The 22,477-nt window shown below is 40.5% G+C and overlaps 1 protein-coding gene across 3 annotated transcripts in view; it reads right to left on the bottom strand.

Moving 5' to 3' along the window:
• tcf20 (transcription factor 20) overlaps window positions 1-22,477 on the bottom strand; it is a 28,368-nt gene that overhangs the window by 2,183 nt on the left and 3,708 nt on the right. The window contains exons 1-5 of one of the 3 annotated variants that reach the window (XM_053637480.1): window positions 12,333-12,877; window positions 1,350-9,199; window positions 590-683; window positions 115-164; window position 1 (exon numbers count right to left, since the gene is read on the bottom strand). The exon at window position 1 is cut by the window's left edge and continues 93 nt beyond it. In XM_053637480.1, coding sequence (XP_053493455.1) covers window position 1; window positions 115-164; window positions 590-683; window positions 1,350-8,279 — 7,075 coding nt within the window. In that variant the 5' untranslated portion in view covers window positions 8,280-9,199; window positions 12,333-12,877. Of the gene's footprint in view, window positions 2-114; window positions 165-589; window positions 684-1,349; window positions 9,200-12,332; window positions 12,878-22,477 lie in introns of those variants that run through there. The other 2 variants (XM_053637481.1, XM_053637482.1) reach the window with 2 other exon arrangements.

Below are 22,477 nucleotides of genomic sequence, written 5' to 3' on the forward strand. Positions count from 1 at the left end.
ACTGAAAAATATAACAAAATAAATAAATAAAAAAACAAACATCTATAATACACAATCAAATTATAATATGTAATGGTTGATCAGCATCCAAGCAAAAAGAGTCATTTTTCTTACCTTGTGCTTTGGACACCTCAAGGAGAAATTATCTTCATTTAGACAGCAGTCTTAAAAGAAAAAAGAAAAACTGAATCAGGGTCCAGAGGTTAAGGGCGGTCATGCGCTTCAACAGGCATCAGAAGTCTGAAAGCAGTGCTGGGGTTTAACACCAGGGTTACACGACACGTGCCATCACCGCAGTGGCTTGCGCTAGTCTACTGACACGTCTGGCAGAGAAAATATGCAACTCTCGATTCTTTTGCCTCTTAATCTGGATGAAGAGTCAGAGCAAGTCAGCGGACATCCAGCAAATTTGAGTCACAATCTCCTACCAGTCAAAATACGTTTAATAATGCTGCGCATACATAATGACGAGCAAAATATCATCCAGAAAATGCGCAATACCGGATTTTATTCTTAATATATTATGAGGTCGTATAATGTATCATGGCTTGAATCCTCATATTAAAAGAAAGTAAGAGACATGCCTCACCTGCCTCCACAGCACACAGGTAATGATACCTCAGTGTGCAGCCTTTACTATAGCAACCCAGAGTGGAGCCAGCCATTTCACAATGAGAGCAGCTCTGAGGAGAAATAAATTAATTAATAAAAAGACACAAAGAACCTATTAATTAAAAATGTACAGGGTCAGAATTCATATGAATAACTGCTGAAAATGTATTAGGAATTTTCAGGAAAATAAAGAATACAGGCCCGTTCACATGAGAACGATAACTATAAAAGATAACTATGTTAGTGTCCACACCAATGCACAAAATCGTTCTGTTTATTCTAAGTTATGTCGTCTGCTGCTTTAAATGCACGAGCTGTTTAAAGCAGGATGGATTCTGATTGGCTGTCCATGTTTTTATCGTTCATCTGCTGGAAAAAATCATTCTGAAAGTGATTCCAACGATATCGTTTCTCTGTGCCGTTATCGTTATGATGTGGACTCGATTTTTAGAAATATATCATAGTTATCATCTTTGGTATGAATGGGCTTTACAGTGGGCTATTGAGGTCTCAACAGGGAATGTCAACATTCACATGGCAATACATTTTTTAAATTTTCAATTACAGCAGATAATGTGCCTTATTTTTCTGTTTGAACCTTAATTCTCTGTAATAAAAATTACACACTGTATAATCTGCATTAATTAAAAGGTAAATGCTACATACATGCCCAGCTGCACTTCTTAAACTATTCATGGAAGGTATATAGGTATACAAAACATATGACTTCAACTCACGGTTTCTCTGGCACCATCTAGCGCCTCCTGGAGGCCATACAATCTCCCGTTGACCAGGTAAACACCACTAGTCCAGATGATGCAGCTTTCATGGACCCAAAGCTCCTTTGGATCTAAGGGCACCACCGGGAGCTGAGCGAGCTGAGCCAAAGGTCCCAAGGAATCAAGGCTGGGTGGTGGAGGTTGGAAAGGCAGTGAAGCTTTGCTGTTAATTGGAATCGTGCGGGGTAAGTCCTCACTAGATTTGTGTCTCCTCTTGAAACGTGGATGGGAAGTCAGCTTTCGATGCTGTGGTCGTTGCTGTACATCCTCTGCTTTCTGCTGTCGTCTCTGGGTCAGCTCGTTCTCTAGTTCAGGTGGGTCTAACGTAGCGAGCACCCCTTCTGGAATCAGATTCCAGTTTTGCTCTGGTGCCTTGGTGGTGGTACTGAGACACGGCAGGTTTTCACTCACTGCAGGGGACACCGGGTTTGTGGTTTGACTTACAGAACAACTGGTGTCAGCTGAACTGATGTCTGGAAGATATACAGACTGAATGTCTGGGACAGTTAATTCTGTTGATACAGAAGATGGATTTGACCCTGCGTTGGCTGCCCCAGTGTTTGACAAGATCTGTCGAACTTGGGGTTGGTTCTTCGGGAATTTGGCAGCATAATCGGCTGGGTAGAAAGGACCATAGAGATCCCCAAGATTCTTGAAATTTGCCCATTTCTGGCAAAGGCAACACAACAAACGACCAGTGTGCCCAGTCTCAGCCATCACAGGGCCTGGGAGGACGTATCCAGATGTGGGAAGAGACTTTCCTGACTGCATGACGGAATCATTCGGATCATCAATCCCTTTTTCCTGCATCCTCTCAATTTCCCTCTCTTTTCTGACCATCTGAGATATCAGAGAAACATTTGAGATGCCATCAACCCCAGAAGCACCATTTTTGCCTCCTCCTTTTGATTTCTCATCTTCGGAATTGACTACTGTACACACAGCTCCAATCTCAGTTATCTTCCTTTCAACATGTACATATGGTGAGAAAATGTTTTTCCTAGTGTCTTGCAAAGTCCCTGCATTTCCCACACCAACAGTCTGAGGATCCAGCTCTTCCTTAGAGGACATTCCTCTACTTTTCCTCCACTGTCTGCTTTTTGAGCCGGTTCCTTCAGTCACCTCTTTTCCCTTTCTCTGCCTGTGTTTTATTGGTTTCATATCCATCTCGGGCTGGTTGTCATCACCGTCGCCCTCCACCTCCACCTTTACTGGTTGATTCTGTGCAGCAAGATCCAGAGAGGGGCAAGGTTTCTCTTCAGGTAGGGTTGATATAATGACTGCTTCTCCTGCCATGCTGGAATTTGATGCAGGTTGAGGAGTAGCAGGAAGAGAACCAGCAGGAGGAGTATGAGGAGCTGACATTACATTAGAAGTGGCACTCGGTACTTGGACTTGTACACGTTTTTGTTTATTTACACTTCCTACTGGTCGTCCTTTCTTTTTTCCTGAAGGAAAATAACCTTTGGGGACAAAGCTTTCTTGTAGTTTGGAGTCTGATGCTGTTGTTCTTGGTGAGGATAACTCATGTGGAGGTCTGGAGAGCAGGTGGTGTCCTGGACTTTGGCCATGGGGTGGGGTAGCTCCATAGAAATCCCCTCCAGGATAATCATCAAAACCCATGCCAGTCTCCTGAAGTTTCTGCCTCAGTAGGTTAGCAGCAGACTGCTCACCTCTTCTTGTCTCCAGCTGCTGGTAAGTGTTAGTAAATTGTTGTATATCGGACAAAGCAGATGAGGATGGAGGAGGAGAACCTTGAACAGGACGAGGCAATGGAGGTGGTGGGGGAAGGGGTCCTAATAGTGTAAACTCATCCTTATCACCTTCGTCAGGCCCAGGCCCTGAAGATCCAGCAGTGCCTAACCCAAAGTCAAAGTCTGTTGGCAAATTTCTCAGAGTAGTACCAGTAGACGCAGTCACACCCTGTTTAAGAACTTGAGAATCACAAGAATATGCATCTTCTGCTCTATAGGGCAAGAGATCATCCAAGGCGTGAGCTTCATCAAGGTAAGGTAGACAACCACTTTCTCTGTGAGGTGCATTAGAGAAGGGTGCGCCAATTTCTGGGTCAGGTATATCAGAACTGTAACGTGATACATCTGAATAATCAGCATCTGCGTGGATATTACTGTAACTGGCTTTTTTATTTGGAGTGATTTTTTGAACTATAGCTTCCAGTTTTAATCCCCGCCCCTTTCTTGGCGGTAGAAACTTTGTTTTTGCCTGTGGGGGTGAATTAGCACATGGAGTTTGAAATGGTGCATTGGGAGAAGCTAGTTTAGGACGAGAGTCTACACTGCTTGAATCACTTATGTCATTTACAGGCCTAGATTCTGAATGGGCTACAGGAGAGTGATGAGATGACACACCTCTGTTGCCAGAAAAATCCTGATGCTGCCTTTTGGCAGGAATTGGAGAAATGAATGAGCGAACTCTCCTCCTCATCATTAATGGGTTAGTCTCTGCTGACCCCCCAGTTTTGTTCTGTCGATGTCCTTGGGGAACACTTGGGGTAATAACACTGCTGCCTGAACCACCTGAACTGCCTAAACCAGCAGCTGCAGGTGAATGATATGACTTTGCTGAATCTTCTGTAATCCCTCGGGAGACATCTGCCTCCAGGGGCTTGGGACCACTGGCTGGTACAGATCCAACAGACTTGTGAGAAGGAGCCAAAGAGTGTAGCTGCTGGTTTCCAGTTCCTTCTCTTTCAGTATAGGACTCCCAAATTTTCATATCATAGTGAGAGCCAGGGTATGAGTGTTGTCTTGATAACTTCTGGTCAGGGTTTTGGGTAGAGTTGTGATGGATGGACACATCCTTATGTCTATTACTGCTGGTTGACCAGTCAAATCGTTCACTGATGCCATGTGTGTGCTGAAGAGGAACATTGTGAGAATATGCTTGTAATTTGTTAACTGAAGGTGGGACATGACCTGGAGATGACAATGAATGGAATGAATTTGCAGATGGATGGTGTGCGTTCATTTTGGTTCCATCAGCTGCATCATTAAAACCATAAGCAGGAAAACCTGCAGAGGATCCATCTACAGCCTGTGAATAAGGTTTGCATCTGGGTGGTGATGAAAGGGGATTAGAGGAAATTTTGGAGTGATATAAGGCATTGCTGGAGGGATCAATAATCCCTTTTCCACCACTCTGTTTATGCAAGTCAGAATTAACTTCCATGTGCGCATGCAAGGACTTACTAGGTTCTTCCTTGGGTAAAATCACACTCTGTCCATCTCCAAGTTGTTTTCCAAGTTCTTTGGCATTTACCTTAGAAGCTTTTTCCAATTCATGCTCTTTATCTTTTACATCCTCCTTAGTGCACCCTTGCTCACTTAATACAGAGGATGAGTGGGGGTGTTGAATGACTGAGGATCCAGATATCCCACAGTGACTTCTTTCTTTTTCTGAAGTGGTCCGTCGTGATGGAGATACATCACAGATGACTGAGCGCCTTTCTGAACACAAGGACATCTGAGATTGGGTTTGATTTATGGATTCTGAATTACGAGATAATTCTTGGTCAGATTCTTGTAAAAGCAACTGCTGGACAGCAGAGGGTGGAGTAGCCAGGCTTGGGGTTTTTCTGTGGGGCAAGGAATAGTCTGCCAAGTTAATGTGCTTAGGGGGAGTTACTATTGAAGGATCCGAGGATTGCTGTATATGGGTGGAATGGCTGGGAGACATAGTTATTGTGCCCTTCTCTGATGAGATTCCTTGATCCCCCTTAGGCCTTTGTGCTTCAGAATCCCAAGAGGGATGAAGAAGACCAAGGCCCACCTCATGGTCTAGTCCCTGATTTTGAGAGTGATGCTTTCCTGTGACCATTTGTTGATGAATACTGGCACCACCCACTGCTGACTGGTCCATTCCATGAGGTCTCATGTTTTCGGTCATTCGGTAGGGGAGTCTAGTATGATAATGATGCTGGGACATATTTTGAGGTTGATGATGACTACCAGATGTTTGTTCGGGACGGCAATAGCGCCGATCTAAATGATAGCCTTGGAGGACCTCTTGTAAAAGACTGGGATATGGTTGCTGCAACTGCAAATTATTATCCTGACCTCTTGATCCTATGCCACTTTTTCCCATTACTCCTAAAATACCAACATCCTTTCTAGACACATAAGCAAAGTTAGACTGTGACTGATGGTAGTCTTGGTATCTGTTTGCACTTATTCCACTCCCTGGTCCAGCCCGTACCTTGATCTTTGCACCCATGCAAGCATTGTATGGCATTTCAGGATTGCAATATTTATAAGAACCAGCTTGACAGTGATTTGAGGACACATTTTGCCCAAATTCAGTTTTAGGAGAAACATCATAGTGTGCTGTGAATGTTTCGATACCAATTTCCCCATCTCCGTTGTGACTCCCAGAATCCCTAAACATGTTTATGGAAGGTTTCTCCTCAGGATAGTTGAGCTTGCCCATGTCCGATGAAGTGCCATGGTGAGATGTAACCTCTGTTTGCTTAAGTCCCTCAGGATTTTGTTCAGACCGTGCAGAAACAATAACACCAACCCCAGAATTAGACTGTTCTGGAGTGTTTAAAGTTCTACTAAGAAAATGCTGTGAATTGTTTTTCTCGTCATCCTTCTCATTCTCATTTTGTTCAGCTGGGCCTGATCGTTCCACCTTTACACTGGCCAAGGTCTGAGTATTTTTGCCATTGTCCAGTTCTTGATGAGAAAGCTCTTCGTGTTTAACTGTGTGTTTTTCGACTTTCATAATATCTGAAGTCTTTTTCTCCTTCAGTCCAGTTTTTTCATCATTGTGACCAAGATCAGGTTCAATTACACAATTTGATTGTACAGAATGAGTAGGAGAGGATGCAGCAGATGATGAGGCTGAGGGAGCAGGTGCACAAGAAGATGCATTTGGGCTTGGTTCTGGAGGAACACAGGGTGGAGATAAAGATGACGGAGTTTGGGTTTCTGGTGCCTTAATCTGTGAAAAAGGTTTTGCAACCTGACTAAATGATTGTTTGACTGACCCCTCTGTGACTCTGTCATCCTTTTGTAGATGCCGACCAGGACGACTTTGTTCTGTCTGAGTTTGTGTCGGATTTGGAGATACTGAGTAGTAGTTAGCAGGTTTAGATTCAGTGCTAAACCCATCTGGTTGTCTCGCTTTTTCATGTTCTGAATGGTCACTGTGATTCTTACTTGCCTCCTCTGGCTCAGATGCCAAAACATTTCCACTTTCCTCATTTGCTGTGCTTCGACCAGCAGCACTAGCATTTCTATGTTTCTGCTGATTGCTAACTGTCTGCTGCAGGAGAGGCTGATGTGTACTCTCTCTTCTTTTCTTCTGAGAGAGCACAGTGTCTGTTAGCATTGTATGTTGTACTGTATTGGGCAAATTAGCCACTTGGGATGTGAGGGCATTTAGACTATTCAGCCCAGGGTCTTGCGAGAGCCTGTCCTGTGGGTACAAGGATGAAGTTTCTTCCCGTTGTCCACCCCGTAGACCCACTCCCATTCGATTTTGATTACCAGCAGAGCTCACTACGCTACCACAACTACTAATACTGCTATTAGAACTAGGAGTTGGGCTAAGCTGTGACATGGTATGTTGGGCTCTAATATGGCTGTGACTGCTGCGGGGATTTAAAAGTGAGGAGTGCAATGATGCAGAACTACCCAGCCCTTCTGAAACACCCATCAGTGGGGAGGAGGAGGAGCTGCAGCTTGGAGAGTGGACAGCAGATGGAACAGGAGATGGATTAGAAATTGGGCTGAAATTTTGATTCATCTGAGTCTGCTGGTTTTGGGACTGCATGGGAGATTTGGAAATGTCCTGAGCATGGTGTGGTGCAGCAGGACTTAAAGACACAGAGGACTGATGGTTTTTAGGGTGTGCGAGGCCAGGAGGTGCATGCTGCATCTTCAATGGGGCATCATAGGCTGCTCCAAGACTATGCTGAGCAGTGCGGCGAGAGGCATGTTTGGGAACAGGATGGGACTGTGGTGAATAAGGTGGATGGTTAGAAGAGGGGTAGCTCTGTCCTGCATTCTCTTGGTGCCCAGAGTTGTTTGAAGCTACAGAACCTGGAGTGGTGTTGGGAGTGGGCGAGTTGATTTTGGAGTCCATGTTTCCACTGCTCATCTCATACCGTTGGGGTGGAGAGTTGTACATTCCAACTGATGGTGTGGGCACATTAAGAGGAGGGTAATGCCCAAAGTGAGATGGTATTCTGTGTCCAGACAGAGGATAGGCCCGATGGCCTGGGTGTAACCCCTGGTGTGAGGGATATTTTTGGCTATGCTGACGCTGGTGCATTTCAGCACCTGAAACTGGCTGCATTGATGCATTCTGGGCCATACTAAACTGCTGTGTGGGTGAAAATGAACCACTACCACTGCTATTACTATTTCCACTGCCACTGCCAGTAGCAGCACTGGTGCTGTAGTCCATGGGGTAAGGGGACATCATGCCAGAGGATGGCCCAGACCCAGAAACATGCCTGTATTGGTATTCCATGTTTGAGTACCCAAACCCTGCTCCAAAACCCCCTCCTCCTCTTCTGTTCCTGTCTCGGCCACTCATTGAAAAAAAATAATCCATGCTTTCCTTTCGGTAAGTGTTGCTACTGCTTCCAGTAGCCTGTGGTATCTCTCCAGCACCTCGCCTGGATCCATAGCCATGGATATGGGACGCTTGTCCAGGATGCTGCTGCCCACGTAGGTGTGGGTGCTGCCCATGACTTTGGAGAATAGATTGCGATTGCTGCATGGCAGCGTAATCTTCAATAGTCCTTGGAGATATCTGAGGATCTGATATGTGGGGTGGATATGGGGAACCAACCAAGTTCCCACCCCTGCTGGGAAATCCTGGAGGCAGAGTGGCAGGACTGTTGGAAAAGTTCTGCATTTTTTAAAATGTTTTTAGTGTTTTTGGTAAGCAATTGCTTAAGAGTAAGACTATTTAAAAAGAAGAAAAGTTCAAACATAAAGGAATGCTGAAATAGTGTAAATGTTTAAGGTTGCACAGCAGGTTGCAGCTGATTGATGAAATAATCACAATTGTAGCAGCAACATATAAAATTGTAACTGGTTGGTAAAGAAAAGGGGGCAAAAAAAACTTTTACTTTTGATGTAAAAGTCAAAGGATGTGATGGTGACAAACTTAGCAGCAGTCACATCCATTCAAATAAACTGGTGTCATAATGTCCACTTTGTAGTCATACCAGCTTGGCACTAGACGCGTCCTTGTGCAAAAAATAGACATGACGTGAATAGCAACGTTTTCTTAGCCAAGAAATGATGGGCTAAGTGAAAAAAATAAAATAAAATAAAATAAAAAGAAAAGAAAAAAAAAAGTGTAACCAAAAGTGCAGTTTTAATTTTTCTTCATTGTGTTGAAGTCAATCGTGGGTGATTTTAGGCATTTTTATCTCAGTAAAACTAAAGTTGTAGCTCATGTAGCAAAACACAACAATCCGCAAATCTCCTCATCAGGGTGGCGCGAGATTCCACTAACGTTCTTAATTTTTATTTTAGGATTAATACTTTATGTATGCACTCCTGTTATGCTTAATACTGCTCATCTCCTCTGCTTCATAGGAACAATAAGGAAAAAAAAAATCACTGGTCCCTGGTTCTCTTCTTTGCACAAATATTTGATATTTTCCCTTTTAAACTGTTTTGAACTAGAGTTTTTTCATTCTGCAGTCCGGAGGAGTTCTGGTCATTATGCTCCCCTGCATTTGCTACCACATGCTTCAAAATTTAAGTTTGGCAACGTCCTTATGTCCATTTTATCTCCATGTTTTGAATTTATAAGCAAGATATCTGGGGAAACAAAAGCAAAAGAGATAAAATTAGTACTGTAACTGTACTGCAACTATAATTTACTTGTTTTGTGGAAAACTTCAATTGCACACTAAGGGTCCTTTTACTGCAAACATTAACAATTGATCAATTTTAGTCATTAATAAATCATAAATTTAGCAAATGTATTAGTTGACATTTGTTTAAACTAATGAAATTCACCTGCATTTAATGTTTATTAAATTCATGAATAAAACTCCACATAAATAAGCAAAGATTAAAATCACAACATGTTCCTAAATAATGATAACTTGCTGAACTTTGGCCTTCAGGTATAAAGACCTCCTGTATGAATCTTTCCAGCTAAGTGTTTATTAAGTTCATTAACAGTGATGAATGCAGGCATGGATTATTTGACTTATTTGGTTTATTATTCTAATAAAACTTATATTTATACAAGTTCACGTTACTCATCTAATTTAAAAAATCTTGGTATAAACCATTAGTAATTGAGAGCTGACAAGTTTGTACATACTCCGCTGAATATAAATAATTATTTATATGCTTCACACACACCCATCAGTCCTTATTTGGTGGCGTTAGTGATTTCAATGTAGTTAATTTTTTCTTGTGATGTGGCACAGTATAAGGAGAGTTAAGTAAGCAAGTTTGGAGAATTAATACCAAGAGAATTAATACTAAAAACGTGAGAGAGAGAGAGAGAGAGAGAGAGAGAGAGAGAGAGAGAGAGAGAGAAAGAGAGAGAATGGGTATTTAATTAGCACAGGTCCTAATGAGCAGCTTTGGCACTTTAATGGGGTCATTAGTCATGAACCTGTCCTGTGACACGTGTCCATTGTCTCGTATACAATGCAGATTACTTTATGGCCACTGCCTTGCAGCTACAATAGTTCTGCAGCAGAACGACAATAACTATGAGCTTTTCCACCGAGAATCAATCTTCTCTACACTACAGGATCGAAATGGTTTCTCAATTTTCAAATTGTTGTGACCCCAAACATTTCATTTAAATGGTAACGTTAATTGCTGCCATTGTTGTATGGCCAACACCTGGTACTGACTTAATTAATATGCGTAGTTATATTACTGCTACTGTCTTTCGAGCCCACTTTTTGTGTGTGATATTAGTAAGGAACGATGGAAATCTTGCTGGAGAATTATTAATTGATCAAATAATTAGTAGTAGTAGAAGCATTAATTATTATCCCTAATTGGTTAAATAAGAAACAAAATGTTTTAGTTATTGTCAGCAAAATACACCGTGTTACATTATGTACATACATTATGTTATGCAAGATGCTTAGTATTGCGGTTTGAGTAATTCACTACCATTATTTTGCCCATCACATCATTTTAGGTGATTCTGGTGCTGAATGAATCACGTACAGGACCAACGAGAGCAGACCGATGACAACAAACATTTCAACTGATTAACATGTCTTTTCTAATGCATTAGTAGACAGAGAGTTGTAAAATAAAATACAGCTTTAAAATGTACGTTTTTTGGGCCCGATTTTTGTACAATTCTTCGGCGGGCTGCCATCGGCAGTCGTAAACCACACAATGTGAAATGTAACGTGATGAAAGAAAGTTCTGGCAGTACGGGAAATTAAACACGCTATGATTAAAATCTGAGTGCGAGCGCTGCTGCGACGATCACCTAAAAACAACCAATCGGAGGACAGCAAACACAACACAAACAGAAATAAGTGTTTTTTTAAAAAAGTCATCACATTAATTAGGATACCGTTACTAGATTACCTGTCTGGCCCCTTGTACAGTGAACCGCAAAACTACCACATATGCTAACGGACAGAACGATTATTATTTTACCTCAAGCTCACTTTAGAAATACAATTTGTCCTCTTTAACCTTTTTTTTCACCTTTTAAAACAAGCAGTTTCTAGAAATAACACTGCTAACGTTATATATACACATGCCGATGGTTTGTTTATGAGATTTATGAGATCCCATTTTCTGCAGGAGCTCAGATCAAGCTGATCGACTATGTTGGGAGAACGTAGAGTAATTTTCTTTAATCACAGGTCTATCGAGAACAGCTAACCTTTACCCCAACACATTATTGCACAGTCTGTTATAGAATAGGCGTTTATCTGGACCATTTCGAGTAACAACCTTAAAAGTCTGCAGGAATCGCACAATGTTGGGGTAGTTTACTAGTTTTGGTCAGTTTTTGAGCTGGTAATACAGCACTAATGCACCCTTAACTAAAGGAACCAAACTACCCCCGTTCCCTCAAGGACCCTTTGTAATATTTCCCCTTTCCCATAAATGTATTTAAGTGTATGCCACATTTCCAAAAATGTGGCATATTACTAAATAACTATAACACATTACTAAATAAAACTGCAAAACTGTCCACTTACCCTCTCTCAATACTACCTATTTACTCAGTATTGCCCCCTTTAAATAATAATAATAATAATAATAATAATAATAATAATAAGGGGGCATTTTTCAATAATGTCCTGTCACACTATTACCCCATTCCTCATCCTGACAGTTGGCTAAAACTGCCCCATTCCCAGTAACACCCCTTCCTTTTACCTCATTGCTAAAGCGTTTTCTTAAATTACCCTTTGATTTAAAATTTTACCCCTGTTTTTTGACATTATTGCCCCTTCCTTGCTTCCATCCTTCCTAGCCCAACACTGTCCCTCAGAACTTAGCATTAGCTAATTAGCTGGCTAGCTAGCATCACTGTGCTTATTGTGCAGACGCTAAATACAATGCAGCTACAACTCAACTGAATCGACGGTGTATATACACACACATATATATGTTTATATTTACACCTCAGAAACATGTTCGTTTCGACAGACACCACCTCATAAACAAATAAAACTCCGAAAAGTATCGGAAATCGTTTTTTTATGAGCTGATGGAGGATAATGTTCTAACAACAAGAGAAAGAGAGGAACAGAGAGGGAGTAATGATGAAAAATAAAGCTGATGCAGCTACGCTAGGTTCAGTCATCGCTGTGGTGTTTATTACTTGTGCTGGGGTTATACGTCAGAAATGGTAGATTCTGAAGAAAACTCCGTTTTTAAAATAATAATTTAGTCAGTAAATGTTTCGTGCGAGTGAAAGCGGCGTTGTTGAAACGCATACCTGGAGGCCCGGAGCGCAGCGATATCCCCGGACTCGAGTTCAAAGCCACGCCGCTTTTCAATCACCGCTTCCCCGTAGCAGCGGCGGACAAAGTGTCGGAGAGGCCCGTCGCACTCCCGCACACGCACCGGGCCTTTTATTCTAATATAATCCCCCTTTTTCTTTTGTTCTAAAATAAACAAGAACCCTATCGGGGTGCCTGTAGGTCCCATAGGCAGTGAGGTCCATGCACCCCCGCCCCCTCTCTCTCTTTTCTCTCTCGCTCTCTCTCTCTTTTTTCTCTCTCTCTCTCGCTCTCTCTCTCTCTTTAGGTGAACCCACCTATATACATCTGCTTAAAATTACACGCGTTGCTTTTCTTTTTCTGTTTTTTTTCTTGTTGCTTTAGTACATACCGACCAAGGCGAAATGTTTCTCACTTTCACATCTCACACACGCTTTTTATAACAGATACGACATGATGATTTCGTCCTTACAGTTTCCCCCCTTCATTTCCTTTCCCTTTTTTGCAAGTAAAAGACCGCCTTGAACTCTCTCTCTCTCTCTCTCTCTCTCTCTCTCTCTCTCTCATATTCCTCCACCTCCCACATGCTTTTCGTCAGACCCCATTCAAAACGGTTTTTCCCCCCTAAATTCAGAATACAGTGGAAAAAACTACAGGAATTAATTTTTACAGTCTGTGATCCAAGAGCTCAAACTGGAGAGTGAAAACATTGAAAACAGCACTTGTTGACAGATTTTTTAACTTTTGTGTGTGTTTATCTGAGAAACTGGGACACAACTGTGATTGAAGATTGCTGGTGTGTGTGTGTGTGTGTGTGTGTGTGTGTGTGTGTGTAATCAAGGTCAACCAGCCCAAATTTCCCAAATAATTTCAGGTTTGTTTCATGGAGTGAAAGAACAGCACCGTTTCCTTAGATCACAGAGAATACCAGCTTACTGAACACATAATAACATGACAGGGCGCACGGTGGATTAGTGGTTAGCACGTTTGCCATGTTTGGGGGATCGATTCCCGCCGATGCCCTGTATGTGCAGAGTTTGTTAATTCTTCTAGTGCTGTGGGGGTTTCCTCTGGGTACTCCGGTTTCCTCCCGCAGTACAAACACATGCATAGTAGGCTGATTGGCGTGTCTAAAGTATTAGATCATAGTGTATGAATGGGTGTGTGAGTGTGTATGTGATTGTGCCCTGCGATGGACTGGCACCCTGTCCAGGGTGTACCCCGCCTTGTGCCCGATGCTCCCTGGGATAGGCTCCAGGTTCCCTGTGACCCTGAAGGATAAGCGGTATGGAAGATGGATAGATGATAACATGACAATAAGTTACACATCCACAACATTCTCTCAGACTGAATGAATCTCAATCAAGCAATCGATTAACGTATAAAAAAGAAAGTGCTAACCCATTGTGTCTCTCATGTACTGTTCTGTGGGGGAAAACGTAAAGTAGTTTAAAATTTTTGTATAAACCTTTTATTATAAATTTATTTTGTTTACATGCACATCAAATTCCATTTAATTCCATTATTCAGGTTGCAGCCATATTCCGAAAACAATGTTTATATGCGTACAGGCATTGGTATTTTCCGTATACATGCCTGAGTTGCCATTCCTAAATACCTAGCCTACAGCTAAGCATATGTTAGCAACCACAATTCCTTGCAAACTGAGCATGTGCATATACAGTGCCCTCCACTAATATTGGCACCCTTGGTAAATATGAGCAAAGAAAACTGTGAAAAATTGTTTAATCGTTGAATTTATTGTTTAACCTTTTGATCTTTTGTTAAAAAAATTCACAAAAACTCCACAACCTTTCGCCGCACATCACGGCTATATTCCTTGCTCTTACTCATTGTTATGAGTGACTAAGTGAATTTGGCCTGTGCGTTACCTCATATTTATACCCTGTGAAACAGGAAGTCATGGTTGAACAATTTCCTGTTCCTAGTCACCCAAGTGTACTAAAAAATTTAAAATAGCAATGGGAATATACTTCAAATATATTTTTCTCATTCAGAATTCAGCAGTACGCCTCGTCTTTAACCAGCCCAAAAGGACCCATGTCACACCCCTCTTCATCTCCCTCCACTGGCTTCCTGTAGCTGCCCATATCAAATTCAAGGCCTTGATGCTCACATACAAGACCTTACATTTACATTTACATTTATTCACTTAGCAGACGCTTTTATCCAAAGCGACTTACAAATGAGAAAGATACAAGCAAAGCGATATCAAGCAGAGAACAATACAAGAAGTGCTACCATACAAGATCTATTAATTGAATTCCAGAAGAAGCAAAGTGCAGAGTAGAGGTGTAAGTGCATATTTTATTTATTTATTTATTTATTTTTTATTATTATGAGTTGGTTAGGTGTTCATAGAAGAGGTGGGACTTTAGCTGTTTTTTGAAGATGGTGAGACATTCTGCGGTCCGGATTGAGATTGGAAGTGCATTCCACCACTGAGGAACAGTTAGTGTGAAGGTTCTGGAAAGGGACCTTGCGCCACGCTGAGTTGGAAAGACCTTGTCTGGAAGATCACCCTCCTACCTCAACACTCTCCTGAAGGCTTACATTCCCTCACGCAATCTGCGATCTATTAACAACCGACGCTTAGTAGTACCTACTCAGCGTGGTTCAAGGTCCCTTTCCAGAACCTTCACACTAACTGTACGGAGGGAGGGAGTGGTGGAATGAACTTCCACCCTCAAACTGGACCACAGAATCTGTCACTATCTTCAAAAAAACAGCTAAAGACCCACCTCTTCTGTGAACATGTAACTAACCCCTAAAACGCCAACCCCACATTATCCTTAAAAAAAAAAAAAAAACTCTGGCTCTTACACCTCTACTCTGCGCACTTTGCTTTTCTAGAACTCAATTAAAATATCTTGTATGGTAGCACTATTTGTACTGTTCTTTGCTTGATATATCACTTTGCTTGTATTTCCTCATTTGTAAGTCGCTTTGGATAAATGCGTCTGCTAAATTAATAAATGTAATGTAATGATCTCATGGGGTGCCAATAATTGTTGCACACTTATATTTAACAAAAAATTAAATTATTTTTAAAAATTAAAAAAAAAAATATATATATATATATATATATATGTATATATATATTTTTTTTTTTTTAATTTTTTGGATAAACCTGCGTTGTGTTTGCAATTGTTTGATATTCTCATGGACCAGAGTATTTTTGTGATTTTTTTTAACAAAAGCTCAAAAGGTTAAAGAATAAAGACAATTTTTCACAGCCTTCTTTACTCATTTTTACCAAGGGTGCCACTATTAGTGGAGGGCACTATATCTCCTTTCAGTGGATTTTCTGAATAAAGTGTTTACATGCAACAAATTTCAGAATGCAATCATGCATTCAGAATATTGTCTTAATCTGAATCGGGCAGTCAGAATACAGCGTTTACATGACTCAATACTAATTAGAATATTTCCAAATTCCTATTAATATCGGAATATTGATGTGTATGTAAACATAGTCAGAAGTGATTCAGAAGAACAGGCAGAAATGCCCTGTTAATCCTGTAATCGTAAGACACAGTCGGATCTGCACTGTCAGATTTGATGTGATTTTTTTTAGATGCATCTTCCATCAGTTCAATCAGGAGCTACTGTATTTTCCAGTTATCCTGTAATGGCTTATAAACTGCTATGATACCTTTACCACTGCAATTTCCACAAACAGTTATGCACTCAAGTCTTCATCAGGGAACACTGGACAAGTTCAACCAAATAGACTACATATGAAAATTGTAATGAATTTCTTGGTTACACAACGGCACTATTTGACCATGTAGTACACATTTATAGAAGGGGTGTATTTATTTATAATCACACTTTCCGGTGTCACCCAGATGAGGACGGGTTCCCTTTTGAGTCTGGTTCCTCTCGAGGTTTCTTCCTCATATCATCTCAGGGAGTTTTTCCTCACCACCGTCACCTCTGGCTGCTCATAAGGGATAAATTTATATGTTTGAAATCTATATCCTGAATTTATATATTTCTGTAAAGCTGCTCTGGGACAATGTCCACTGTTAAAACCAGGGTACAAATAAAACTGAATTGAATTCCATCACAGTGCTGACAGCAGCAGACTTGCCAACTAACTTTAGCTTGTTAACTAAAAGGCAGGATAGACCGGATAACAAAATTCACAAATCAATTGACAAAACCGAAATTAACCTGACAAAGGTTCAGTTGTGGGGATCTACTCTAGGTGCAGTATCAACTGTGGAACCAGGAGCTACTGTAGGGGCAGGATCAACTGCAATGGTAGAATAAACTGTGGGGTTAGGAAATGCTGAAGGGGTAGGATAAACTGTGGAACCAAGAGCTACTCTAGGGATAGGATCAAATGTGGACCCAGGATCTACTGTAGGGGTAGGATCAACTGTGGACCCAAGAGCTACTGTAGGGGTAGTATCAACTGTGGAACCAGGAGCTACTATGGGGTAGGATAAACTGTGGAACCAGGAGGTACTGTAGGGGTAGGATCAACTGAGGAACCAGGAGCTACTGTAAGGGTAGGATAAACTGTGGAACCAGGAGCTACGGTAGGGGTAGGATCAACTGAGGAACCAGGAGCTACTTTAGGGGTAGGATCAACTGTGGAACCAGGAGCTACTGTAGGCGTAGGATCAACTGAGGAACCAGGAGCTACTGTAGAGGTAGGACCAACTGAGGAACCAGGAGCTACTGTAGGGTTAGGATCATTTATAGGGCCAGGACCCACTTTACAGGTAGGATTGTTTGTATATATTGTTTGTATACATTGTTTGTATGTTTGTTTGTTTGTTTCATTCCACTGGGTCAAGAAACCATTTTAATATGAAACCCTCTCATTCACATCAAAAACACCCATCTAGTACTTGTCTAGATTATAAATTCATTGTATGAACACAACACTCAATATATTGGGGCAAAATATAGACAGACATGGAACCAATATGGACACACAGAGCTTATAAACCCAACCCAATATTTCAGAGCTTAACATTCCACGTGTGCTCATTACTTAGCAACATTCTGTCCTACTGCCCCATTGCCCTCCAAGCACTTCAAATACTTTGAGATCTAATAATGGAAGGTGTTTGTGCAAGCAAATAAGCCCCTGAGGAAAGGGAATAGCAGTAACATATTTAAGCTTTACATTTACAAACAGTAATACATTTTAAACACTTATTTCACTATATTACTGATGTTACTCTTTGGTCAAAATGATTCTGAACATCATCGCTGTTTAACGTAAAATCATATTTTGTTTAGTATTAAGGATAAATGATGAAGTGTATAATAAATATTGGACTCCTGCAGCAGAATTGTGTGTGTGTGTGTGTGTGTGTGTGTGTGTGTATTGTTTTTTTTTTTATTATTGTTTGTTTGATTTCTCGTGTGTGGTTCTGCAGTGCCCAGAGTGGTTTTAGGGTTCTGGATAAACTGATCATCTGTCACAGTTCCAACCAAGTATAGACAACCCCACTCTCCATCTCTATCTCCCCAGCTTTCTTCTCCTCCATCTCCCCAGCTTTCTTCTCCTCCCTCCTTCTATTTCTCTCCTCTTTTTCTCTAAACAACTGTTCTACTCCCCTGTTCCTATGCAGATACACGTCTATTTCCACCATGGTTACCATGGCAACTGTGTCACGGAAGCCTAACTGTGGATAATTTATAGGCCACGTATTTACACCCCTCCGACATACACACACACACACACACACACACACACACACACACACACACACACACACACATCTGTTAATGAGTATATTAAATATGTTCAATTTGAGGGATAACAAAAAACACTACACAAACTGTCATCATTGTCGTCATCATCATCTTCATCTTCGTCATCACCACACCCTGCTACCACAGCACTTACAGACCTGATCACTAGCACAGCTAACCACAACTGTAAGTGGTGACCAAACTGGCGTTCACACTTTATTACATGATTAGCATACAACTGAAGCCTAGTATGAGTAAATCAAATCTTTATCCGTTTTAGAACAGTTCTACCTCAAGAAATGCTCTATATAATTTAAGTTTTTTAATAATAAAGCGCCCCTGTGATGGACTGGAGAGCTATCCAGGATGTATCCCTACGTTGCACCCAGTGATCGTGGACTAGATTTTACAGACATGACCAGGATAAAGGTCACCAGGATTGAACATGGATAAACAAATTCATGCGACTATTAACAGATTAAGCTCCTTGTATGAGTGGAGAAACGTCTCCAGGATTATAACACATGTACATTCCGTTTGACTTTAACACACAGCAGATCAGCACATACCTGATTATCAGTAAACCTGATTACAACACACTTGATCACCTGGAGAAGTTAGTTATTATATACCGGCTCACCACAGAACTGATCAGTACAAATCAGATTACCTGTAGAGCTGATCACCACAAACCTGATCACCAGTAGAGCAGATCACTGCATACTTATTCAATATTGGATACTGGTGCAGATCACTGCATAAATGATGATTAGTAGAGTTGATCCTGATAATCATCAGGCCTGACCAGTATATACAGTACATGATCACCAGACGCTTGATTATTAGTACTTTATTTTCTTTTAACAAGATGCCATTTTAAAAAAAAAAATGTTCACAGTTCTAAATAATGTTAATTCTATCCTTTTGGTATTATAAACCCATGTTGGAATGTGACCGTGACAACAATCGTAAATAACGGTTTAGTCTAGGCCTATATTTATGCTTCACACTAGTAATTATAAGAAAGGAATGATTTACAGACTAAGCCACGAGGAGACATTTTAATTAAAATTTAATTTAAAAAAAGAGGAAGATATCGCCAGGTGAGACATAACCATAGCAACGATAACGGTAACTTATTGATGTAGTGAAGGATGTATAAATGACAATGGTTTACTATTTTCACATTATGTAGTTATGAGGGATTAAAAATCTTACAAAACCTCTGTTGAGATTGCTTTATTTGTATAGGGCTCACGTGTGTATGAGTGCATTCCAGACACAGCTAATTTGCATGTTGTGACACTCACAAAACTCTGTAAAAGTACAGCTGGGAGCACGAAACAAATCACAGATATGATACAAAACAATTTTTGTTTAATAGCTGAACATTCTGGCATCGTGAAACACACCTCAAACAAATTTAATGAAATGACTTTAGTTAATGGCATATTTTTTTCCAAATCAAATAGAGGAATCACCTTGTAATTTGCATTTCTAAAACAAATACCAGCACAAGTCTAAAAACGCTAATTAGTCTGCACTTAAAAGAGAGTGCTTACACAATTTAACTAATTGACCAGAAACCTGGCACCAACAAGGGAGTTGTTAACTGACACAAAGGAAAGGATCATAAAACTCCTTCAAGAAGGAAATCTGACATGGAGTTCTGCAAAAGATGTCGGTTGTTCCCAGTCAGCTGTGCAAGTATAAACAAACTGGGAAGGTTATAAAAGGAAAACATACAGGTCGACTGAGGAAGATGTCAAAGCGTCAGGATAGAAAAGTGATATACCTTGAAAATTGAAAATGCACAACAAATCAAATGAAGAACAAATGGGTGGATACAGGAGTCAGTGTTTGTGACAGAACTGTAAATAATCGTCTGAAAGAAATGGGATTTACGTATAGAAAAGCAAAATGAAAACCAGGTTATAGTGGGCTAAAGTGAAGCATTCATGGAGTGTGGACGATTGGATGAAAGTGATGTTCAGTGATGAATCACGAATCTGCATTGGACAAGGAGATGATGCTGGAATTTTTGTCTGGTGTCGTTCTAATGAAACATATAAAGATGACTGTCAGAAAACAATCACATTTCCCCACTCTTTTATGATATGGGGTTGCATGTCAGGTAAAGGACCAGGGGAGAGCTCAACAGTTAATTCACAGGTGTACACTGACATTTTGGACAATTTTCTCATTCCACTGATAGAAAATAGGTTTGGTGATGATTAAGTCATTTTTCAGGATGATAATGCATCTCGCCAAGAGAAAAAAGCTAGCAAACAGTCTGGATCTCAATCTGAAAATGAAAAAATTACTCCATGACAAGGCTCCATCCTGCAAAACTGATCTGTCAACCGCTATCCAAGAACATTGGAACCAGCTTGATGGAGAACATTGTTTTACATTAGTGAAGTTCACGCCTCGAAGAATTCAGATCATCATAAAAGCCCGAGGAGGAGCAACAAAGTATTAATTTATGATTAAAAAATAAAGATGATTCAATAATTTCTTTCCTAAATTTGCTCTGGAAAAAAACATGCCATTAATTAAAACAATTTAATTTAATTTGTTTGAGGTGTGTTTCATGAAGCCAGAATGTTCCGCTGTTAAACAAAAATAGTTTTGTGTCATATCTCTGAAGATTTATACCGCCACTCCTTCCCATGTCATTTCAGGGAGCTTTGAAGCTTCAAAAACATGCAAAAGTACCAAATATAGCAGTGAATAACAACTTAAAATTAGTTGTTTCTCACACAATGATATTGTATGACACCAAAGACTTGGAATATCTGCAAACTGGGACAAACAGGACAAATTGCTTATTTTAAGCAACAAAATCCAGTGTTTTCTTTTTTCCCCTGTAATTTAAATTTGTTATTTGGTCTTTCATGTGCATTTCCAAAGAACCTTCTAAACAAGAGAACGAGAGAAACAATAAACCTAGAGCACCACACCAGACTTCTCTCTGCATTGTCTGGATGTCTGACTACCACGAGGTTCTCTTCAGAATGAGATGTTTGGAAACACAACAAAGGGACAGAACCAACTGATGATCGCAAGAGCACAGAATTTACTGTACTTCAGAAAGGAAAACAACTGATCTACCATATTCAGCATGATTTTGATGAGCAAAAAGATGTTGTGTTGCATTCCAGTCTTCCTGGGACGTTCGTATTTACAAGTTGGAAAGCCGTAACTACGACGTCAGGTGCACTCAGGTCACCGTGGTCGGATAAAGATGGCGGTGTACCTTCTCTTAATTAACTACAAAAAAATACAGCAAGGTTTTTAACTATACTTCTAGAAATAGAAGAACAAATAATACGCATCAGGTGTGTTTTGCTTTTTTGTTCTGCTGTAAACATTTTCATTACATATTATATTATAATTGTGCAACGCTATCTTATTTTGTGCAGGAAATTAGCTTGTTTTATTGTAAATAAAAAAGTCTGGCAAAGACATGTTAAGCAATTTGCTTGTATTTCAGTAACTTCCTGCATATACCAAACACATGTTAACTGTAATCAGCTTCGGAGGTGAGTAAACATTCAATTTCAACAAATTTATCCATTGATTCCACGGATTTTTATTAGTGACACTCGGGAACTCGGGGCTCAAGAAAATTTCCCCCACTTGTAATTACAAGTTTGTGGTGGCGTTCATGTGTGTTCTTTCCGACACGACTCAAACTCACCATTAGATCAACATCAGAGATCAACAATGTTTCGATGCCGCGAGAGACACTGACTCTATTGGTGCTTCTCAATACTCAAATTGATACTTTCTCATTTCCTTGCTCCTCCGTCCTCCAGCCCATCAGCCATCTTGAAGGACATATCAATTCTCTAACTGCACAGTGATGAGGCGAGGAACGAGGAGTGAGGAAGCTTCCAGTGGAGCTAGGAGTGAGGATACACGGGTGTATCCTATGCGGAAGTGTTTATTGTTGAAAAACCTGATAAACATAAATATACGTATAATTCCCCTCCTCCTTTACATCTGTCACAATCTAAAACAAAAAGTCCTCTGATGATGTGATGGAATTTTGTGTGAAATATAATTAAATAATAATATGCTTACAATGAGTATTGTAATTATTTGATCCTTGCATGTTTGGATATGCAAAGCTTCAGAAAGATGTGATAAATTATGTATTGTTCATTAATTCATTGGTGAATAACCCAGACATTTCACATACTATCAGTGTATTTTGTTTTTATAAAGAATGTCGTTATTAACCGAGCTCCAACAGCATTACAGCAGATCTCTGAAGCGCAGTGAGATCATCCAGCTGAGCACACTCATCATTAACTGACGTCCCTTTGAGGTGACGCTAGAGATAGCGAGGATATTCCATTCGACTTGCTTCGATTCCTCTCTCCTCACATCT

Source organism: Ictalurus furcatus, chromosome 12 (genome assembly GCF_023375685.1).
Source record: "Ictalurus furcatus strain D&B chromosome 12, Billie_1.0, whole genome shotgun sequence".
Taxonomy (NCBI): domain Eukaryota; kingdom Metazoa; phylum Chordata; class Actinopteri; order Siluriformes; family Ictaluridae; genus Ictalurus; species Ictalurus furcatus.